General features: G+C 41.7%; 1 protein-coding gene across 2 annotated transcripts; it reads right to left on the reverse strand.

The window, feature by feature from the left end:
* Nucleotides 1–119: 119 nt before the first annotated feature.
* LOC123997503 (ubiquinone biosynthesis O-methyltransferase, mitochondrial-like) lies at nucleotides 120–24,021 on the reverse strand. 2 transcript variants are annotated; one of them, XM_046301811.1, is made up of 6 exons: nucleotides 23,875–24,021; nucleotides 11,897–12,034; nucleotides 5,001–5,100; nucleotides 2,760–3,011; nucleotides 1,881–2,040; nucleotides 120–1,553 (listed from the first exon to the last, which is right to left on the reverse strand). In XM_046301811.1, exons 2-6 carry the CDS (start codon nucleotides 11,923–11,925, stop codon nucleotides 1,357–1,359), a joined length of 738 nt encoding a protein of 245 aa, XP_046157767.1. In that variant the 5' UTR covers nucleotides 11,926–12,034; nucleotides 23,875–24,021; the 3' UTR covers nucleotides 120–1,356. The 2 variants fall into 2 exon arrangements, with proteins under 2 accessions (XP_046157767.1, XP_046157766.1); XM_046301810.1 differs by lacking the exon at nucleotides 23,875–24,021 and adding an exon at nucleotides 22,340–22,598.
* Nucleotides 24,022–24,559: the final 538 nt, after the last annotated feature.

Consider the following 24,559-nt stretch of genomic DNA (forward strand, 5'->3'; position numbering starts at 1 on the left):
TATTGGTGGCAACCCAGTGCCGCCTGCATCCATGCGCTCTGCTTTCCCCAAACCGGTTCGGGGTCAGAATCGCACCTCAGAATAAATGCTTTTCAAACAGATTCATTGTAGTTCTGAAATCGTATTCAATAATCCGTTTATTATAGCTTCCTGCTTATACATCCAATATCCTTACTGCACAGCCATACTGCAAGCGTGTGCACTCCAGCGGCGCTCACGTCAGAGGTAGACCGACTAGTCTATTGGACAGATTGTACATGTTCATCCTGGTCTGCTAAATTTATGGCAGAGCAATCTTATTCTGCTTAAGTATGTGACTGAAAACCATCCCTGGACTGTCCTACAGCCTACATTGACCCATAATCCAAGTTGGACATAAAATGAGCAGATTTTAAATGCAATTTGTTAGAAGCCAGTGTGGCATGTGACTAGAATAACAACATTTGTGTCATGAGGGTAAAAAAAACATATACCTTTTTACATTTCAGCACATAGTCCTGGGCGTGACAGATACACACAGACAATCTGTGGACGATCAAATACACTACTGTGACTGCACTTCTTGAAACATTCGGCCAATGATTGTGTCTGTTTTGAATAATAACTTGCAAGCATGATTTTAGTTGGAGGCTTGTTTGAGTATTATGTAATAGTTGAGCCAGAAGCCAATTATAATCTCAAAATCACCATGGCTACAGAGTAGAGAGAAAGAGAGCAAGAAAAGGCCGAAGCAGCCTGATCTCCCCCTCCTATATTTCAGGGATTAGCAGGAAATATGTGGACAGAAAATCTAAAGACTTTTCTAATATAAAAAGCCCTCAGATCCTGAATTTGAGCACAGGATTTACAACTGAAACACCACATCACTGATTTGGACTATATCTTCACACTGTTGAAATGACACTAGAGAGGAATAATCGTCAGATCAGAGAATCTTAAAGGAAACCATTTCATTTCCTAATAGAGGATATAATAAGCATGTCAAGACAAACAATTATCCATACAATGGATTTTGATGAACAGACATTGTGACTGTATTTGAAGAAAACATCCTGCTCAGTAGTAAATCAGAGACCTGAGATGTCAATCATGATGATGAACACTTCTACTATAACAGATGACATTGTAATGACAAGCCTTGAAAGCTTAAACAGTTCACGCAATTCAGAGGGACTCATTATGCTGTGAACTCACAGAATAATCATGGCCTGGCTGAAAGAAAACACTATGTATTTGTATCAAGCACTGAACTTTCTCAAATGCTTTGTGTTTTTCAGGTCCATTGCCTTTCCCTTCAGAGATCAGAGGATCTGTGTTGCAGCTGACCACTTATGACAACTCTCTCCCGCGGTCAAGTCAGTTGTACCAGCGTCTGGCCTTAGCTTGGGCCACTATCACGGTGGGGTCTTCGGGGTCGTCCTCGTCAAGGTTCGGTTCCTCCTCGAGTTTGACCGCGTGCAGGGCGTAGTTGATGCTGGTGCTCTCTGTCCAGCTCCAGGCCCCTGACAGAGGGTTATACAGCATCCCTCGGACAGACTCCACATGGAAACCATCTGGGACGGAGGAGAGATCGAGAGGAATAGAGGGATAGAGAAAGAATGGGTGACAAAGAAGATGAGAAATAAGAAAATGGGACAATTGAAAAGACAGAAAGCGAGAATGGATGAGAAAGAGAGCGAGAGACAGAGGGTCACACACACACACAACCTCCTATTGGAAAGTAAGAATGAAAGAACGAGACAGCCAAACATAGACACCAGTATGCCTTCAAAAAGAGGCACCAGCACAATAGTAAAATACCAAAAGGGACAGTAGAAAGAGCTAAGAGGAGAGTGAGGCAGAGAAGTAGCAGCATGTGAATGAAGAGCAGGCAGACTCACTGGACTCTAGCAGGCGCTCCAGCTCCATGGGGCTGACAAACTTGTCCCAGTCATGGGTCCCGCTGGGCACGATGCGTAGCACCTCCTCTGCTGCCACGATGGCCAGGGCGTACGACAGCTGGGTCTTGTTGATGGTGGTGATGAAGAGGGAGCCTCCTGGCTGCACACAGGAGGGAGACCGTTAAAACCCAGGGCTGTGTTCACTTGGCACCAAAGCAAGAGAGACTACTCAGACTGGTACCTGGTCCAATAAGAAATGCTCATTTTCCTTTTCCGTTGCAAAATGTTTTTGTTGTTGTTGTTGTGTACACTAATGAATGTGATCCAACAGATGTGTGTTGCTTCGGATGGCTCTATTATTGTCAATTGAGAGGCAGCAACACAGGTTTGATAAGATAAGAATTCAATAGAAGAAGAAAAAACTACTGAAAGATCAGGTAAAGGGGAAAGGCTTTGAATGCTTCATCTATAACACATCAGAGACTGCACAACTAACATGGAGAGATGAGAGCTGGTTTACATCTCAACCAATGAAGCCATTTTAAAACATGACATTGTACAGAACAAATGATAATTTATGATGGTCAGTGTTAAAAGAGCAGCTGAGAGATTTGGGCCAGAGAGAGTGAGAATCTGGATGCAATGGTATTAGAGGAGATTGGGAAGATTTGTGCTCTTTCAACTCATTTGTCCTCCAACACACTGACCCAGGAGATTGGAGGCATCTGGCCCTCGGACCGATAAAGAGGTCAACCCAAAAGATAGTCGATAGTACAAATCACACACACCCAAACACCACGGATAACTCAATGAAGCGACTGTTCTCTCAGAGAGAACAGTCATGAGTGTGTGGAATGTGAGACGAGTCACATGACCCACCTTGAGCACCTGGTTGCAGCAGAGTGTGAAGGTTTCCAGGTCAGCCAGATGTTCCACCACCTCCGAGGCCACCACTGCATCAAACTGCCCCGCTCCCTGCCCCCCCTTTTCAGAGAGCTCCTCCAGAGTGATGGCACGGTAGCGCACATTGCCACGCAGGTCTGGATCATGCCATGCATGTACCTCCGCTGTCCCAATACTGTCTGCCACCGGATCAATGCCTAGTACATCTGCCCCCAGTCTACCCAAGGGCTGGGAGAAAGTGAGTTAAAACATAGTGACTTCAGAAAGTATTCACACCCCTTGAATTTTTACACATTTCGTTATGTTACAAAGTGGGATTAAAAGATATTTCATTGTCAAATTTTGTTAATGATCCCTATATCAAGGCCAAATAAAAACATTTTAAATTGTAGAATTTAAGTAAAACACTAATATATCTTGATTAAATAAGTATTCAACCCCCTGAGTCAATACATGTTAGCATAAACTTTGGCAGCGATTACAGCTGAGTGTTTTTGTGTAAATCTTCAGGATATTTGCATACCGGGATTGAACAATATTTTCCCATTCTTTTAAAAATTAAAAGCTCTGTCAAGTTGATTATTGCTAGACAGCGATTTTCATATCTTGCCATAGATCCTCAAGCGGATTTAAGTCAAAACTAACTAGGCCACTCAGGATATTTTTTTGTCGTCTTGGTAAGCAACTCCAGTGTATATTTTGCCTTGTGTTTTAAGTTGGTCCTGCTGAAAGGTACATTTTTCTCCCAGTGTCTGGTGGAAAGCAGACAACCAGGATTTTATTTTCCTCTAGGATTTTGCCTGTGTTTAGCTCTAATCCAGAATTTAAAAAAAAAATCCTAAATAACTCCCCTAATCTTTGCTGAAGACAAGCATAACCATAACATGATGCAGCCACCACCATGCTTGAAAATATAAAGAGTGGTACTCAGTGATGTGTTTGCCCCAAACATAACTCTTTGTATTCAGGACAAAAGTTAATTTCTTTGCCACTTCTACTACTCCGCTCTCCTCTTTTTTGTTGTTGCCATATTGCAAACAGGATGCATGTTTTGGATTATTTTGATTCTGTACAGGCTTCCTTCTTTTCACTCTGTCATTGAGGTTAGTATTGTGGAGTAACTACGATTGTTGTTGATCCATCTTCAGTTTTCTGCCATCACAGCCATTAATATCATTGGCCTCATGGTGAAATCCCTGAGCAGTTTCCTTCCTCGCCGGTAACTGAGTTAGGAAGGACATCTATCTTTGTAGTGACTGGGTGTATTGATACACCATCCAAAGTGTAATTAATAACTTCACCATGTGCAAAGTGTCTGCTTTTTAAAATGTTATTTACACCAATCTACCAATAGGTGCCCTTCTTTGTGAGTTATTGGAAATCCTCCCTGGCTTCTGTGGTTTAATCTGTGCTTGAAATTCACGTCTCGACTGAGGGACCTTACAGATAATTGTATGTGTGGGGTACAGAGATAGGGTAGTCAATTTTCGTATGCTGTTGACACCCGTGTTTACACCTTAGTGCCACCTGCTCGCCCGCAGCCAATCTCCATCCTTCCACAGCTGATCTCTTCTGAAAAGAATTCCCCTAACTACACGATCCTCTGAGACGGACTCATACAGTCCAAAGTCTAACAGACTGTGTGTGTGTGTGTGTGTGTGTGTGTGTGTGTGTGTGTGTGTGTGTGTGTGTGTGTGTGTGTGTGTGTGTGTGTGTGTGTGTGTGTGTGTGTGTGTGTGTGTGTGTGTGTGTGTGTGTGTGTGTGTGTGTGTGTGTGTGTGTCTATGTATTTCTGCCTGTGTGATAGAGCTATATCAGACCTGAAGTTGTCTCCTCAAATGAAAACAAAATGGCTGGTATGTGTTCACTTCAAATAAGAGCAAGGAAACAAATGCAATCCTTTGTAGATGTGAAGTTAACAAACACAAATGACCAACTGTCTTTTTCCACCAAACTCTGACCAGTGAAACTGAGAAGAAATATGAATGTATTTGACATTTCAAACATTATTAGCAACTGGTAGAGCAAGGAAAAGGTTTGCATCACAAGCAGAATTGTACTATACAGGCTACATTCAGCTAAATCTGATTTGATAGCTTGCAATTTAAAAAAAATGTAATTTCCAAGCAGGTGTATGGGGATAGGAGTCAGTTGTCCACAGCAGCATCAGACTGCATATCTATCTCATTCATACACACAAAAAAAGACACATTTTACCTCAGTGAGCAATCCCCCTCCACAGCCTACGTCCAGTATTCTGAGCCCTGCCAGGGGTTTCCCCGGGCGCCGCCCACCATGTGCGTTCAACAGATTATCCCTGAAAGAGGTCAGAGGTCACACTGTGAATACACACTACCACTCTTTCCACCCCATCCCCAAAGCCATACAGTGCATTCAAAGTATTCAGACCCATTGACTTTTCCCACCTTTTGTTACCCTACAGCTTTATTCTAAACTTTATTAAATTGTTTGTTCTCAATCTACACAAAATTACTCCACAAAAAAAAACATATCACCTCATAAAAAACAGATCACATTTCCATAAGTATTCAGACCCTTCACTCAGTACTTTGTTGAAGCACCTTGCAGAGATTACAGCCTCGAGTCTTCTTGGGTATGACGATATATGCTTGGCACACTTGCATTTGAAGAGTTTCTCCCATTCTTCTCTGCAGATCCTCTCAAGCTCTGTCAGATTGGATGGGGAGTGTCGCTGCACAGCTATTTTCAGATCTCTCCAGAGATGTTCTATCGGGTTCAAGTCCAGGCTCTGGATGGGCCTCTAAAGGAGCCGGCCAGCTCTAGGAAGAGTCTTGGCGATTCCAAACTTCTTCCATTTAAGAATGGAGGCCACTGTGTTCTTGGGGACCTTCAATGCCGCAGACATTTTTTGGTACCCTTCCCCAGATCTGTGCCTCGACACAATCCTGTCTCTGACAATTCCTTCGACCTCATGGCTTGGTTTTTGCTCCAACATGCACTGTCAACTGTGGGACCTTTATATAGACAGGTGTGTGCCTTTCCAAATCATGTCCAATCAATTGTATTTACTCCAATCAAGGATGATCAATGGAAATAGGATGCACCCGAGCTCAATTTCGAGTCAGGTAGCAAAAGGTCTGAATATGTATGTAAATAAAATTGTAATGTAATGCACTGGCCAAAATGTCATAGGGAGGTAGTCAGACCTGACCGTGTGGTACAAGGACAACAACCTCTTCATCAACGTGATCAACACAAAGGAGATGATTGTGGACTACAGGAAAAGGAGGACCGAGCACGCCCCCATTCTCATCGACGGGGCTGCATTGGAGCAGGTTGAGCTTCAAGTTCCTTGGCGTCCACATTAACAAACTAGAATGGTCCAAGCACACCAAGACAGTCGTGAAGAGGGCACAAAAAAAAAAACTTTTAAAAACCTTTTTATTTTACCTTTATTTAACTAGGCAAGTCAGTTAAGAACAATTACTTAGTCTCCCTCTCAGGAGACTGAAAAGATTTGGCATGGGTCCTCAGATCCTCAAAGGATTTTACAGCTACACCATCAAGAGAATCCTGCCAGGTTGCATCACTGCCTGGTATGGCAACTGCTTGGCCTCCGACCGCACGGCACTACAGAGGGTAGTTGTTGGGAATTTTATGAATAATGACTAAACAATATCTACATTTTAAATAGAACTATAACTAATTAAACTCTGTTTTATTATATCTGATTAATAATGTTAATTCATAAGAAAGGGATTGTGTAGCATGAAACAGGGGGTAATTAAACATAATAAGTACCATTCCAGCTAGGTTGGGGAGGAAATGGATTGTGGGTTTTAAGTAAGCAGAAAGGATCGTTAACCTATGGTTGAACAGTTTAGATAAGGCAGCGAGTGTTTTCCTGGGTTTTCCATTATCTGGAACTGTCTTCTAAATAGTGATGGATGAAGGTGAAGACTCCAGAAGTTCATCTTGATAATAGTGTGTGTGAGCGAGGAGGTTGGAATAAACTTTTGAACCTGCTTTGTCCTGGTCGTTAGGAGGAAGGACATTTTATAACCTATGACATCATATTTTGTATATAAACTGTTGTTCGTGTTTACATGGGAGTGCGCTCCGAGAATAAATACTATGATCTCATTTTGATAAGACTGATCTCTGTCTATTTTATGCAAATAAGAATCTTACAAATTCTTATAAATAGACTGAGTGGTTTAATTAATGTACACATAACGGAATTATGAAATTCCAATGACAGTAGTGCGTATGACCCAGTACATCACTGGGGCAAAGGTTGGGCCGACCAACCAGTGCTCCCGCACATTGGCTAACCGGGCTACCTGCATTGTGTCCCACCCATCACCCCAAACCCTCTTTTATGCTACTGCTACTCTCTGTTCATCATATATGCATATCATAACATGTCACTTTAACCATATGTACATGTACCTCAATCAGCCTGACTAACCGGTGTCTGTATGTAGCCTCGCTACTGTATATAGCCTGTCCTTTTGCTGTTGTTTTATTTCTTTACCTACCTAATGTTCACCTAATAGCTTTTTTGCACTATTGGTTAGAGCCTGTAAGTAAGCATTTCACTGTAAGTATTCAGCGCATGTGACAAACTTTGATTTGATTCCTGCCATCCAGGACCAGTATTCCAATCGGTGTCAGAAGGCGGCCCTAAAAATTGTCAAAAGACTCCAGCCACCCTAGTCAGACTGTTCTCTCTGCTACCGCACAGCAAGCGGTACCGGAGCGACAAGCTGGTGACACGGTCTATGACTTATTTAGAATTCAAGGCACACTTAACCAGCATAGCTCCCACACTCCGTAGCGATATGCCATCCCATATGGTTTGCGCTAAGTGGGACTATCATTTGTTTATCAACAGGACAATGACCTAACACACCTCCAGGCTGTGTAAGGGTTATTTGACCAAGGAGAGTGATGGAGTGCTGCATCAGATGACCTGTCCTCCACAATCACTCGACCTCAACCAAATTGAGATGGTTTGGGATGAGTTGGACCGCAGAGTGAAGGAAAGGCAGCCAACAAGTACTCAGCATATGTGGGAACTCTTTCAAGACTGTTGGAAAAGCATTCCATGTGAAGCTGGTTGAGAGAATGCCAAGAGTGCAAAGCTGTCATCAAGGCAACTTTGAAGAGCCTAAAATATATTTTGATTTGTTAAACACTTTTGGTTACTACATGATTCCATGTGTTATTTAATAGTTGATGTCTTCACTATTCTTCTACAACATAGAAAGTTTTTAAAAAAGAAAGAAAAACCTGTGAATTAGTAGGTGTGTCCAAACGTTTGACTGGTAGTGTATATTCACCAAAAAAAAATACATGGGGGATTGGAAATGACGCAGAGAATTACTGATAGAAGCCACAATATTAAAGCTGATCTACCCCCTAAATTAAAATATGTATATATGTTTAACAAAAAGCTATGATCCCTTATTGATGTCCCTTGTTAAATCCACTTAAAATCAGTGTAGATAAAGGGGAGGAGACAGGTGAAAGGATTTTTAAGCCTTGAGACATAATGGCAAAGTGAAAACATGTTTTGGGAAATTTGCGAAATATCTAATTCACATAAGTATTCACGGCCCTGAGTCAATACTTTGTAGAAGGCTTTTTTTTTGCAGCGATTACAGCTTTGAGTCATCTTGGGTATGTCTATCAGCTTTGCACGTCTGGATTTTTTTACTCCCGTTCAAGAACTCGAACAGTCAAAAAATGTCAAATTCCTGCCTATCCCTAGTCTGTTTGTGTGTGTGCTCTCCATGTTTCCCAACACCTCCTACTGTCACAATCCCCTTGGCTACACAGTCGTCAGGACAAACGCTGCCCTCCAATAATCCCCCAGCTAAATTACAACTTGAATCTCACAGCACCATCCCCTCCATCTCCATTCCCCTCCGTTGACCCCCATCTCCATCCCCTACACTCTGGCTGCTGTCCCCCCAGGCAAGATGTACATGGAGCGGACGAGTAGTCACATGTGTCCCCTTCATTACTGCCCTGCCACTAGATCTCCCACAGCCTTGGCACAGAGAGCGGAAGAGAAAGCCTGAGTGGGCTGTAGGGAGAGAGCTTTAGCCTGGACGCCCTTCAGAAACTCTAACTCTACCCATCCAGCCCATCTCACCACACAACTCTAATGCTTTTGATGAGGGACCATGTAGCCTACCACTGTGCTTCCTTCTGGTTTCTGCTAGCAAGCAACACTAGCGTAAGTAAATAAACAAATAATATCCCCCCCAAAAAAGGAGGATTCTGATGCTAAATCAACCAAATCAGTGCATGTTGTCCCCTCGTTTAAACAACCTGAGGGCAGAGACACGTTAGTGTTGAGTCTGACATCCCTCAGTCACACTGTCACCACAGACTCATCACCGCCGGGTCACAAACAGGAAGGAAAGGGATTTGCTACTACAGGCTGGATGACTGATATGCTATATTCTTCACAGCTAATCTTATCAATCTAAATACCCTCAGATTTGCCGAGGCAGAATCAACTCTTTCCATATCATCTGCCCTTATATATTAATAATGTATAGGGATGATACATATATAAAAAAATATATATATATAAAAATATATAAATATACACACACACACACACACACACACACACACACACACACACACACACACACACACACACACTAGATCACAAAAGTGAGTACACCCCTCACATTTTTGTAAATATTTGAGTATATCTTTTCATGTGACAACACTGAAGAAATTACACTTTGCTACAATGTAAAGTAGTGAGTGTACAGCTTGTATAACAGTGTAAATTTGCTGTCCCATAACTCAACACACAGCCATTAATGTCTAAACTGCTGGCAACAAAAGTGAATACACCCCTAAGTGAAAATGTCCAAATTGGGCCCAAAGTGTCAATATTTTGTGTGGCCACCATCATTTTCCAGCACTGCCTTAACCCTCTTGGGCATGGAGTTCACCAGAGCTTCACAGGTTGCCACTGGAGTCCTCTTCCACTCCTCCATGACGACATCACAGAGCTGGTGGATGTTTAGAGACCTTGCACTCCTCCACCTTCCATTTGATGATGCCCCACAGATGCTCAATAGGGTTTAGGTCTGGAGACATGCTTGGCCAGTCCATCACCTTAACCCTCAGCTTCTTTAGCAAGGCAGTGGTCGTCTTGGAGGTGTGTTTGGGGTCGTTATCATGTTGGAATACTGCCCTGCGGCCCAGTCTCCGAAGGGAGGGGATCATGCTCTGCTTCAGTATGTCACAGTACATGTTGGCATTCATGGTTCCCTTAATGAACTGTAGCTCCCCAGTGCCGGCAGCACTCATGCAGCCCCAGAGCATGACACTCCCACCACCATGCTTGACGGTAAGCAAGACACTTGTCTTTGTACTCCTCACCTGGTTGCCGCCACACACGCTTGACACCATCTGAACCAAATAAGTTTATCTTGGTCTCATCAGACCACAGCACATGGTTCCAGTAAACCATGTCCTTAGTCTGCTTGTCTTCAGCAAACTGTTTGCGGGCTTTCTTGTGCATTATCTTTAGAAGAGGCTTCCTTCTGGGACGACAGCCATGCAGAACAATTTGATGCAGTGTACGGCGTATGGTCTGAGCACTGACAGGCTGAACCCCACCCCTTCCTCCTCGGCAGCAATGCTGGCAGCACTCATACGTCTATTTCCCAAAGACAACCTCTGGATATGACGCTGAGCATGTGCACTCAACTTCTTTGGTCGACCATGGCGAGGCCTGTTCTGACTGGAACCTGTCCAGTTAAACCGCTGTATGGTCTTGGCCACCGTGCTGCAGCCCAGTTTCAGGCTCTTGGCAATCTTCTTATAGCCCAGGCCATCTTTATGTAGAGCAACAATTATTTTTTTCAGATCCTCACGAGAGTTCTTTGCCATGAGGTGCCATGTTGAACTTCCAGTGACCAGTCAGTATGAGGGAGTGTAAGATAGATGACACCAAATTTAACACACCTGCTCCCCATTCACACCTGAGACCTTGTAACACTAACAAGTCACAAGTCACCGGGGAGGGGAAATGGCTAATTGGGCCCAATTTGGACATTTTCACAAAGGGGTGTCCTCACTTTTGTTGCCAGCAGGTTTAGACATTAATGGCTGTGTGTTGAGTTATTTTGAGGGGACAGCAAATTTACACTATACAAGCTGTATACAAGCTGTACACTCACTACTTTACATTGTAGCAAAGTGTCATTTCTTCAGTGTTGTCACATGAAAAGATATACTCAAATATTTACAAAAATGTGAGGGGTGTACTCACTTTTGTGATATAGTGTATATATTTTTTGGGGGGACCTCACACCTACTTCAGGCATTTCTCACTTCTGAGCTTCTTGTCTCAATGTAACTGGGGTCTGTCAATAACTTGTACTGCCTGGCTCTGACATTTTAGCTCACGTAACGAAAGTCACCAGTGAAAGAGAGGTGCCCCTCTAGTAGGTGGGGGAGGGGCCAGGCCGTACTGATAATAATAATAATAATAATACTGTGAGTGACACGGAGAGGAGGGAGACAGCAACCAACCAAGCCGACTCGCTATAGTAGACTAATAGCTGCCATAGCAATGATTAAGTAGTACCTGTTTTAACTGCATCAAACTGGGAGAAGCTAGTTAAGCAAGCTAACGTTAGCTAGCTAGGCTAACTGTGGTTGCAGTGCATGTGTTTTCTCATCCTACAGTGGCAAAAATAGGCTCTATGACTGTAGCTTATTGCCGCTTTGATGATTTATGATTGGCCAACAACAAGGTACACACGCCACTCTCGTGAAAAGCAAGAGCATTAATCATAATTTAACAAATCTCTCTCTGTGTTCGGATCTGTATGGGCTCTTCTGGACACAGTTCAAATTACACATACCATAGACCCGTGTCAATAATATCAGACCCATAACTTTCATTTAGAATTATGGAGCCAGACCCACTCAGGTCTCGAGTATTCGGGTACAGGTGGATCTGGGAAGAATTGTAACTGACTCTCACATGGATTCTACGTCTAAATTAGCCCTAAATCGGTGGATGATTGTGGCATCTTTAATCTGCAATTGGGTGAATAAACTACAGGCATACACACACGCACCGTATGAAAGGCACCCTGAGGTCGTTCATGGAGTGGAGGGCTGCGAAGTCTCCCTGCTCATTCCACCACTTGTTGGCGAGAAGCTGGAACCTCTTCACCTCATTTGGGTCCACAGTGGTCTTGGAGGCAGAGCGAATCCTACAGATGCAAAACAGTTGTCACCAAGCACTCAAATACTGACATGTATTAGACATTGGGGACGTCCCAGGTCGTCTCTATTGCAGTTACATAACGTAGATCTCACCAGAGTCATATTCGTTAGTGCACACACCAGACCCAACAGCAGGATGAATTGACTACAGGGGCAGTGAGGGCACACAATTTTGGAGTGTTCATCATGCATTGGAATTATATTGAATTCTTCTTATAACATGCTATACTACATTAAACATCAAGTTAAAATGCTGAGACTCCGAGACCATTAATTGAGTGCTTTTGAAGTGACAGGTTGGTGCAAAATCTGGACAGTGCCCTACACACTTAAACAAAGCTATTTTGGTCATAAATATAGGCTACAAGATAGATAGGGTAATTCACCCATTACAAACAGCCCATGTGAATGTCTTACCAAAATAATGCAACTTAAATGCTGAAAGAAGTGACAGGTTGGTGTGAAATCACCACTGTGCTCTATCAGCACCATGGACAGCGCCCTACACACTACAGAAAGACCTCTGAAAACCCATTTGCTGAAATGACACCACTGGCTATACAACCAAGATTTGGATTAAAACCAACTAGCTAGATTGTTTACCTTTTCAGAAGAGTTTCCGCCATCTCTGATGCTCTGTGGAACTTCAGTAATCGATGAGTAATCGATCATTCTATTCTACCCGAAATCTTTCCCCTCAAATGCAAGTTGGATTAGTCAAACTTTCCTAGGGTGTAGCATGCTTCTTCTGTGCTGACTGAACACATCTGTCAAAGTGGATGTAGCCCCCCCTCATGAGCCCTGTGATTTCATTTTGAATATTGTGTGACATGTATGTGGCGTTGTGGGTTATGGTGCTAAACACCTTGCCACGTTCCTCGTCATTCGGAGAGTATATTCCATCATAGACAAAGTCCACTGCTACCTTCTTACTCGACTTTTATGTCCAATGTCCCCCTCAGTGGTTACTGGTTTGAATTAAGGAAGTCAATGATGTCCACAATCGCCAAAATTGTGTGATTTCTTGCCAGCTGCCTGTCACTAAAAAGTGTTGACACCAATGTTCCCATAGCACTTCAAAATTGTTTCTTTTCACAGTGTATTTCAAATGCTCTTTGCTTAATTTCTTCGAGATAGGGGGCTCTCTTTTAATTTTTGGATAAAAAAAACGTTCCCGTTTTAAACAAGACATTTTGTCACGAAAAGATGCTCGACTATGCATGTAATTGACAGCTTTGGAAAGAAAAAAACTGACGTTTCCAAAAACTGCAAAGATATTATCTGTGAGTGCCCCAGAACTAATGCTACAGGCGAAACCAAGATGAAGTTTCATACAGGAAATGCCCCAGATTCTGAAGGTGCTGTGTTCCAATGTCTGGAATGTCCAATGTTTGCCTTATATGGCTGTGAATGCGCCAGGAATGAACCTTGCCCTTTGTGTCGTTTCTCCAGGGTGTCTGCAGCATTGTGACGTATTTGTAGGCATATCATTGGAAGATTGACCATAAGAGACTACATTTACCTGGTGTCTGCCCGGTGTCCTGTGTCTAAATTATTGCGTAATCTTTAGGTCCATGCGCGTTCCATTTCTTCAGAAGAGAAAGTCAACTGCCACGATGGATTTATCATCGATAGATATGTGAAAAACACCTTGAGGATTGATTCTAAACATCGGTTTGCCATGTTTCTGTCGATATTATGGAGTTAATTTGGAAAAAAGTTTGTGTTTTAATGACTTAATTTTCGTTTTTTTTCTTACCCAAACATGAAGAAAACGGAGCGATTTGTCAACACAAATAATCTTTTTGTAAAAACTGAACATTTGCTATCTAACTGAGAGTCTCCTCATTGAAAACATCTGAAGTTCTTCAAAGGTAAATGATTTTATTTGAATGTTTTTCTGGTTTTTGCGAAAATGTTGCATGCTGAATGTCAGGCATAATCCTATGCTAGGCTATCAATACTGTTTACACAAATGCTTGTTTTGCTATGGTTGAGAAGCAAATTTTTGAAAATCTGAGATGACAGTGTTGTTAACAAAAGGCTAAGCTTGAGAGCAAATAGATTTATTTCATTTCATGAATAGTTAACGTTGCGTTATGCTAATGAGCTTGCGGATAGATTTACACAATCCTTGATACAGGTTTTTTCCGTAGCTAAACGTGACGCAGAAAACGGAGCGATTTGTCCTTAAACAAATAATCTTTCAGGAAAAACTGAACATTTGCTATCTAACTGAGAGTCTCCTCATTGAAAACATCCGAAGTTCTTCAAAGGTAAATTATTTTATTTGAATGCTTTTCTGGTTTTTGTGAAAATGTTGCCTGCTGAATGCTAACGCTAAATGCTACGCTAGCTATCAATACTGTTACACAAATGCTTGTTTTGCTATGGTTGAGAAGCATATTTTGAAAATCTGAGATGACAGTGTTGTTAACAAAAATCTAAGCTTGAGAGCTAGCATATTGATTTCATTTCATTTGCGATTTTCATGAATAGTTAACGTTGCGTTATGGTAATGAGCTTGAGGCTGTATTCACGATCCCGGATCCGGGATGGCTCGTCGCAACAGGTTAATGCGTGCCTAGCAAATCAAATTGTATTTGTCACATGTTTAGCAGATGTTTATTGCGGGTGTAGCAAAATGCTTGTGTTTTTTTTATAGCTCCAACAGTGCAGTAATATCTAACAATACACATCTAAAAGTAAAGGAATGGAATTAAGAATATATAAATATTTGGGCGAGCAGCGTCAGATCCTTTGGTACCATCAATAGCATGCTTCTAGTTAGAATACCCAGCTTGGGTGAAGGCCTTGTCTGCGTTAGCATTGGCCCCAACACAGAACTCTCGACATGGGAAACAAAATGACACATCTGCAGTAAGAGTATTCCAGCCACTCTCTTCCTATGAACCAGTTGCTATTAAATTAAAGTTTTTGGATTGAAAACCTGCAGCTTGGGCAGGATTCTAAGCTAATCTGGGCTTTCTACTCTGTTCCAAGACCATCAGGAACAGTCGGAGGTGGCGGGGCTGTGGAGCCGTTATCCTTGTGGCGCTTGTGGAAGGGTGGGTAAGCTCTGCACGTGGAGCTCAATACCATCATTGCCGCTAGGCTTGGCGGTGGCCTCAGTGGTTGACGCTGCTGCTCATTACTCTCCCTCTTCTTTTGGCTTTGTTTGGGTACTTTGACAAACAGCCATTTCTGATATCCATCGTGGCAGATCAGTTGGTTTGAGCTAGCTAAATAGGCTAATGCGATTATAATTTTAAAAAATTACAGCTAACTAAGACTAGCTAAACTCTGTAGCGGTGGAGAGTGAGGAAGAGTTGAGTGAAGCAGCTTCAATAGTAAACATGACACCACCTTACAAATCAAAAATTACAGGCATCACTTAGCCTACAACAGATGATAAGCATTTTCTCCTACTTTTTATGGAAACCTATGGGGGGTGATAAGCCTAGGCAACTGTACAGCCATGTGGCTGTTGCCTAGCATTGAACGTCTGACTGACATTGAACGCCTTACTAACATCTGCGTCGCGTGTTAATGAAAGTCATAATGTGCATAGTTTATATTTATATTAATTAAATCTCAAACATAAATGTTAGAAACATACTCTTTTTCTGTGCAAGCAGACATTCCGACGCAACCACCTTGAGCTATAGTGTAGCCTACAGTTTGTGTATTTCCTGTTATCGCTAATGGCCTAGAAAAGATTATGTCCAATCTATAGGTAATCTGTCTTTCCTTCAACACCTCATGGCATGGTATCTCGCTGTATACAGATGTAAATGTTGTTAGCCAATCAGACTGTGTTGTTACCAGTTCCCAGTAGCCTACATCAGACAACCAATAAGAGTTTGTGTCCATGGCTTTCAGAAGAATAGAGGAGTTCAAAAGATGCTATTTGGGATCCTTGGGATATCCCTTCAGTCGAATAAAGCAGTTTTCCCAGATGGTCCTTGCATAATCTGGATCCTTGGGATGTCCCTACCAACTATACATGTAAAATGTTTAATTTTAGTGTTAGCAGTGAATGTTCATAGAGTGAGAGTCTGGCATGGTATTTGAGAGCTAGACAGCAACATAAAAAATGAATGTCTATTTTACAAGTGGCAGAAGCAATTTTCAAGTGTCTGCCCCAGATATTTTCCTTTTAGACAATGAAAAGAATTATCAAGATGTCCATGATCCAATTGAGGAGTAAGTAGGCTATATTTAAGTTGTGATTATCGTTAGGAAATATTTAGGTCTACTGTGTAAATTTGCAAATTTGGTTTTTGAAAATACATTTTGTTGATAACGTATTGTCGAAAGCACATAGGCAATATTATTTACTGTGTCGATAGCGAAGTAGGCTAGTGTACAATAACGTAATTTGATGTGCTAGTATTATTTAATGGTTGAATTAAATTGTAAATTAAAATATACACACGTAAGCAATATTATTTACATTGTAATACTACTATAGCAGTAGTCATCAACCTTTGAGTCAAAATCACTTTGAGTCAAAATGTATGCTGAGATCTTACCTCTCTGGTTCTTTATTAACATGACTTAATAAATCCTCCTTTAGGATTGGACCCTTTTTTTTCAATTTTTCACCTAAAATGACAAACCCAAATCTAACTGCCTGTAGCTCAGGTGCTGAAGCAAGGATATGCATATTCTTGGTACCATTTGAAAGGAAACACTTTGAAGTTTGTGGAAATGTGAAAGGAATGTAGGAGAATAACCCATTAGATCTGGTAACAGATAATACAAGGTACAAAAAAAATACAAAAAATGTTTGTTTTTTCCCTATCATCTTTGAAATGCAAGATAAAGGCCATAATGTATTATTCCAGCCTAGGTGCAATTTAGATATTGGCCACTAGATGGCAACAGTGTGTGTGCAAAGTTTTAGACTGATCCAATGTTCCAAATTTTGAATCAAGACTGCCCAAATGTGCCTAATTTGTGTATTAATAACTGTTATGTTCAAAACTGTGCACTCTCCAAAACAATAGCATGGTATTCTTTTATTGTAATAGCTACTATAAATTGGGCAGTGCAGTTAAATTAACAAGAATTTAAGCTTTCTGACAATATCAGATATGTCTATGTCCTGGGAAATGTTATTGTTACTTACAACCTCATGCTAATCACATAAGCCTACGTTAGCTTAACGTCCCGCAGGGGACCCACCGATCCTGAAGTACGAAACTGTAAGCCTATTCAACAGTACTGTAGCAATGAGGTTTGTGCAGTAACCTATAGGCCCAATACATTATCACTGCATACTGAGGTTGCTTGAATATACCTGCCAATGCATTGTTGTTCGGGACATTTAAAAATATATATATATTTCCAGGTGGGCTATATGATCACACCATTGTTGTATTACTTGTGAGGCACAGCTGAGTGAGCATACATTTAAATTATTTGCTATTTATTTTACTGGGCTGATGGTGCCTGCATCTGATGGTCACTCTCCCTTTCCCTTTCCTCCACTGACACTGACCAAAAAGGGACACCGTCTTCCAGCTGATGACGAAACTCGAGTTGCACCACATTTCTGCCTCATGCACAAATTCATGCTGTTACTCCTATGAACAGAGAAAGTGAAATATTCCTCGATATTAAAAAAGACCCAAGCCGCTAATAACAAACGCAAGCCTATAGATAAACTTTCCTACTCATTCATTACTGCTGCACTGCTTGTTGTAGCACTGAGCGGAAATAGGAAAAACACGCATTTCATGGCTTATAAGAAGTGTTGAGTACAAAGTGTTGACAGTGCTGAGTAAGAACTTAGACATGAACTCACTCATAAAAACAGCAGCTCTTTGCTGTATTCGATGACACGCTCTCTCTAGCCATGGTTTTAAACGTTTTGAAATCTCACAGTATCAATTTTTCCATAGCTTTCTCATCTGAGCAATCTGACCTAAGGTTTTTGACCAGGTAAACATCGTCTGCCGTTCATTTATTTTCTGGCCTTCCAAGAGATACATTTGTAATAATACGAAATATAATTGAATGTATTTCTATTATAATCAAGGTGAGACTGAACATGGGATAGGTCGCATGAGAAAAAGGAGCCACCAGAGAAGAATCAAAAGGGACCAAATGCTTCGACATCCGGGCGATTGACTTGGCTTGGAAAAAGGACGAAAGACGAGACCTGGGAAAGCTTGGTGCTCCTAGCTGGGGTCTACTCCATTAAGGTGAATTTAAAAACCTGTGGGTGGCATCGCCATGCTGTCAGCAGTACCAACACTGGCCCAGGGGTTTCTCCAAATAGTCCATTTCAAAGCTAACCACTGGGTCACATTAAATAACCGCCACTTTCAGTGTAGGAAAGACTATTGAGAGTAAATATTACTTCATCATAGGAGAGCTGTAGCTCCGCCCACCAGTGATGTGGAGCAGAGCATGCTGGGCGATCTCTAAGGTGAAGGAAGTAACTAGAGAAAGTACACAAGCCGTGATAAGTTCCAGCCATCTCTTGTGATTACCTACATAGTTAGCATTCTTTGTTTTAGCAAAGGCCAGTGTGCGTCCTTCAGAAATGTGAGTTCATATTTCTTACAATTCATGTGTTGTCGACGCACTCCTTTGTTATGCCAATGAGCACGTTTACCGCGAGCAAGCAACTGTAAGCTTGCTAACCCTGTTGTTTGTCATCTCATTTCAGACATTTAACATTAGCATTTCAGTCTTATATGCCCTGTGGTTATATGGATGTATACTGATTATGTGGGTATTTTGTTAGCAATGAGCCTTGGGGATACATTATACATTCATGCAGTTGTGTGAGGATGATAGTGCTGCTCAGTAATTGCACTCCTCTGATCATTCATTAGTAAAGTCACAGCCATGTTGTATTGCCCTGTGCAGCAGAACCAATTGTAGCCATTATTTAGAGCTTATGTAATTGGAGGTTGTATTAAGCCTACACCTGACATTTACTATTGTATTTCATTTCCCACTTTTCAGAACCACACACTCTTAGTTAACACACCTGTCAAGCCATACACTGTGCTGTGCCGTCACTGCTCTGTAAATCAGCGTCATTAAACAACCTCAACTGGAATCCTACTGGTCTGTCATCTGTGCCCTTACAAGCACCTGGGAGAGAACACGCAGTGCTAAGTAAAAACCTAACCCTAAAGAATATACAGTCCACCAAGTCCCTCAACTACACCCAGGTAGGTGCTGTTAAGGTGTATGACACCACCCTGGAGTTTCTCTCACAACTCATCTCTCATCTCTTTCCAGGGACCATCCCTTGCCTCCCTTATCAACCCCACTGACAGAAAAATAAATTGACATGTATCCTTTCTTTTCTGTCTGCCATTAACATTATTGCATGTCTAATCAAACATTTAAATCATTCAATAACTGTATTTTTACATACCTGATCATCCTTTAACCTGTGTGTTTGCTTTTGTAAGTCTCTCCTTCCCTTTTCTGTTAACTCTGCTCCTGTTCTCCATGACCTAGGGGGTTCTGCCTGATACCCAGACATGGATCCACCAGATTTCCTCCATTACCAACCACCCTCCGACTTTTCATTACATCAGCTCCTGTTATTGTCATGTTGTCATTATTTGCTAAGAAAGAGCAAGACAACTATCATACTGGGCCCATAATGTGAGATGCACAGATTAGCTAAAAACACTAGCACTGCTGGGCAGCAGCACCTGTACTTTGCAGTTTCCCTCTTCCAAGACTGACTACCTGGTGAAAACAAGTGACCGGCAGAACCTCCCAGCCACACAATTACCCACCTCCTCTATTCCACACACCAGAATTCAGTATTTCAGTCTATGATTGCCATGTGAGTGTACAACAAATCTGAAAGTAAATCGACACACATGTACCAACAAAAGTATCAAAGTTTGTGTATTTAAATGTAAAATATTGCCAGATTGGTTTTCACAGCTGTTTCGTAAGATGTTCATTATTGTAAATGGTAACATATCCCTTGATGGTATTTGTTAGTTCAACATTGTTGTATTATAAGACATACAATAGATATATTCAACCACAAGGGTGCACTAATGAGCTAAATCAGAGGACTAATATTACTTCAGTGTAGATAAGTGTAAGTGTAGGCCTGTTAAAATTAAAACATGCCAGCCAGACAAGCCAGTGTATGAATCAACTGTATTTGCATACGAACGGAGTGGAAATTGGCTGACTTTGATCTGTAAGGTAAGCAACATTAATGTGTGGGGAGGGGCATTGAAATGATATTTTTTTTACCCTGATGCCTGTTTATTCATAAAAATCATAAGATTAAGCATAACATTCATCGCAATGGTTAGCATATGCAAATTAATAGGAATACATTTAGCCTAATTGATAACAAATATGACATGGAAAGTCAGGATCCTAATCAGGTTTTTGTTTGTCAAATCCAGATTAAATAAAGGTCTTTATGTGTGTCAAATCTGTAGGTGCTTGTGGGCTAAATCGATGACAAACAGCTGAAATGTTCAGGCTTCATCATGATCTGTGATCAGGACAGACTGGGGTGTTTTCGGTTCAGTTTAGTCTAACGATATGTGTGTAAGAACGCAACTGCATTGAAATGAATAGCCTGATTCAATGGAATTCTCCTGGATAATAAAATGTTTTTATCTCTAAATTGCAGAGCATTTAATTAACCATCATTTTCCTGTGATGTTGAGGCTGAGCAAGACGTATAGGCTAGTAGACTATGCAGAAATAATTGTGGAGTTATTCATTGTTATAGCCTAGATTGCTTTATATAATCTGGACCATAGGACCATTTCCTATGGCTAAGAAAACAAGTAGTAGCATATGCTTTTTGCCTCTCTATGACAAGGGTTTGGCCTATATCCTCACACACCTTCAATTTGAACCCTGCTTTTAACCATAAGACATCGCCACAGAAATGGATAGCCTAAGGATTTCATGGTGACAGTGATTGTGTCTGATAACCTCTTGTTTCTGAATAGGGCTACCTCCAACAAAGAAGCCCATGTGTCTGTATTGATGTGAGAAATAGGCATATCTACACAGTAATAGTGGCTGTCTGTGATATCAACTAGCCTAATAAGTTTTGCATTGAGCCCTATTTTATCAAAAATCGACTAATTAAATTGATTAGATTACTATGGCAACAAAAAATATTTTTTGCAAAATCATGTAGACGTTTGTAAGCCGTTCATGGGTTGATCTTTAATAATAAACTAAACAGACCCTTAAACTAACGCGTGAAACACATGTAGATGTTTTTGGCGTGCTCGAGAGTCGCAAAATAAATGTAGAAATCCATATTATTCTATTATTGCACACCAACGAGCATCTGGGTTGCCAAGGGCTAAAATAGAAGTCATCCCTATTTCTGACGCAGATCACGCTGCGAGTCCTGCCTCTCCCATCTCCTCATTGGTTTCTAGAAGCAGGTACCTACGTGCCATCTCATTGGTTATATCCACGTGGGTGATTGAAAGACAAACTGTTTTGCCGGTTGTTGTGGTAATACTATGAAAGTGTAGATGCCAATCACCATTTTTTTTTTACCTTTATTTAACTAGGCAAGTCAGTTAAGAACAAATTCTTATTTTCAATGACGGCCTAGGAACAGTGGGTTAACTGCCTGTTCAGGGGCTGAACGACAGATTTTGTACCTTGTCAGCTCGGGGATTTGAACTTGCAACCTTTAGGTAGCCATACATGTTTAATGCTTTTCGACCTGTCCCCAAATTAATGTCATTGGTTCAGAGTTTGTTTTGATATTTTAACCTGCATGTCGTGATCGCTTGGTGTTGGGGGACAAAATACAGTTATGCACGATAGCGCACGCGCGCAGCCGGTTTGGTACATAAATTGTCAGGTCTGGTCAGCATGTTACACGCAAACTGACACGTGACGCGATCACCACATCTACATGACGTGTCGGTAGGGCATGGCACAAACAGAAGCTAAAACAGTCTACATAACACTGGAGAGTATTTGGAATAATCCGTTTTTCTAATGCTTGCAATTATGAATACAACCCTGGGGTGTAATAATTAGTGCACAGTGGCAAAACGTTTGGTAACGAAAACTAGTTTCTATTCACGTAAGCCCCTCCCCGTTTGCATTGCATTCTTGTCTAGTGATAAAAACCCACGCAGCGCCCTTCTGAGATGCTCAGTACGACTGCAAAAAGACAACCTGGAACGAAACCATTTCCCGTTAGCATGGAGTTAGTTAGAGAAACTGAGTCCACGTGCAATCGCTAAGACCCTCATACCACATCTGCAAACTAAAATGTAATTGTACCATACCTCACATGCGCGAAACCCATTTGAGAGCGACGCTCCAGAAACTGCGTGTGACGTTTACATACTGAAGTCCAGCTGACTGTAGTCCGAGTTGAAGTAGGAGTGCCATTCACCACACTTGTTGAACAGCGGGTGCAAAACCCTAAGATGAGACGTCCAAACTTTGAATACATGTCTGTTTTTTACATTTATATTTGTGTTCGGTAGACAGGTCAATGTGACCGTGGTGTACTCATTATCTTACTGTTCGTGTGGAAACACTGCTGTGCATAGAACGTTCCTACTGGCTACTGGTTCCCTGGCAAAATCTACTTCAGTCCCAAATTATTAGTGTATAAATACTCAAACAAACACTGAGTTCAGTAATATATCAACGATTAAACAACTGTAACGTAGCCTGTTGTAAGGTGGGGGTTATACATTTTGATGATTGGTGTTGAACATACATTTGTATATATTGTGTATGTGGACACCCCTTCATACGAGTGGATTATGCTATTTCAGCCACACCCGTCGCTGACATTGTGTATAAAATCAAACACACAGGCATGTAATCTCCTTTCTAACAAGTCAGTTCATCAAATGTCTGCCCCGCTAGAGCTGCTCCGGTCAACTGTAAGTGCTGTTATTGTGAAGTGGAAACTTCTAGGCGAAACAGCACCCCAGTGAAGCAGGTACGCCGAGCACAAAAAGCCACCATCGCATGCGCATAACGAACTCCGAACCAACTATATTAATTTGGGGACAGGTCGAAAAGCATTAAACGTTTATAGCAATTTAGCTTGCTGTTGCTAGCTAATTTGTCCTGGGATATCAACATTGGGTTGTTATTTTACCTGAAATGTACAAGATCCTCTACTCCGACAATTAAGCCACAGATAAAAGGGTAAACCACTTTTTTTCTTTCTAGTAATCTCTCTTCCAAGCTTCTTCTTTGAACGGTTGGCAACCAACTTTAAGGTGCATTACCACCACCAACTAGACTGGAGTGTGGACCTCAGTTCATATTTCAATCATTTACATTTAAGTCATTTAGCAGACGTATATGCTCCTAAAAAACTAGATGAGAGGCCGGACTTGCAGTACTTTAAGCTCACAAATAGAAAGCATTTTGCATCGCCCTGGTCAGCAGATCACCATGCGCATTGCAGAGCTTTGGCTGGATGTTCCAACATCTAGTGGAAAGCCTTCGCAGAAGAGTGAAGGCTGTTATTAGCAGCAAAGAGGGGACCAACTCCATATTAATACCCATGATTTTGGAGTCAGATGTTCAACGAGCAGGTGTCCACATAGTGTATATGTAACAGTATAGACTTTACGTCCGTCCCCTCGCCCTGACTGGGTGCGACGCAGGGATGCTCAGCACACGTTAATCACCCTCGAAGCATCGTTACCCATCGCTCCACAAAAGCCGCAGCCCTTGCAGAGCAAGGGGAACCACTATGTCAAGGTCTCAGAGCAAGTGAAGTCACCGATTGAAACGCCACTAGCGCGCACCACCGCTAACTAGCTAGCCATTTCACATCGGCTACACTCACCCTCCTTTCCACCTCCTCTTTCAGCAGCAACCAGTGATCCGGGTCACGGCACCAGTGTAACAGATGTATATGTACTCTCCATGCGTTGTGTTTTCTCAAAATAAATCACTTCGGCCAGTGGTCCCAGTTGAGCATCATTTATTTCTGCTGTTGTTAAATGGGAAACAGCACGTTAGTTGTGCAGGGCTTAATAGAAGATGGCTGTCGATGGCAAAATCCCTTGCATCATTTTCATACTGGGCGAACAAAATACAACACATGTGTAAATACAGGTTGTTAAATGGGAAACAGCAGGTTAGTTGTGTAGGGCTTAACGGTATTGATGGCAAAATCTGTAGCATGAAGACAACTGTGTTAGCAGTGGCTTATGTGACCATTACATCGGTGTATGCTAGCTAACACACTTATTTACAGCAATCATATGCCAAAGCACATCCCAGAAAGCCCCTCAATCCCTAACAGGTATCATATACCCACACATGTATAAATCAGTAACGTACAGCAAACGTGTACACATTGTAAAATAGTAAATAGTAGTCAAAACGTGACCTACCCCTTGCATCACATTTTCATACTGTGAAGACCTGACGTTCACGTTCTCCCCCTATCTGCAAGCGGGGCGATCACAACACACCTTATTGTCATAAGAGTTGAACTAACCAATAAGAATGCTTGAACATTAAAT

Source organism: Oncorhynchus gorbuscha, linkage group LG15 (assembly GCF_021184085.1).
Source record: "Oncorhynchus gorbuscha isolate QuinsamMale2020 ecotype Even-year linkage group LG15, OgorEven_v1.0, whole genome shotgun sequence".
In the NCBI taxonomy this organism is placed as follows: Eukaryota; Metazoa; Chordata; class Actinopteri; order Salmoniformes; family Salmonidae; genus Oncorhynchus; species Oncorhynchus gorbuscha.

Bases quoted from the DNA above. Each gene is read 5' to 3' on its own strand.
- LOC123997503 (XM_046301810.1), bottom strand. From the start codon at position 22,509: ATGTATTCAAAGTTTGGACGTCTCATCTTAGGGTTTTGCACCCGCTGT. The intron at 12,035-22,339 runs GTATGGTACAAT...TTGCATCTGTAG, and splicing joins ATGGGTTTCGCGCATGTGAG to GATTCGCTCTGCCTCCAAGA. The intron at 2,041-2,759 runs GTGGGTCATGTG...TCCTGTGTGCAG, and splicing joins GCTGCAACCAGGTGCTCAAG to CCAGGAGGCTCCCTCTTCAT.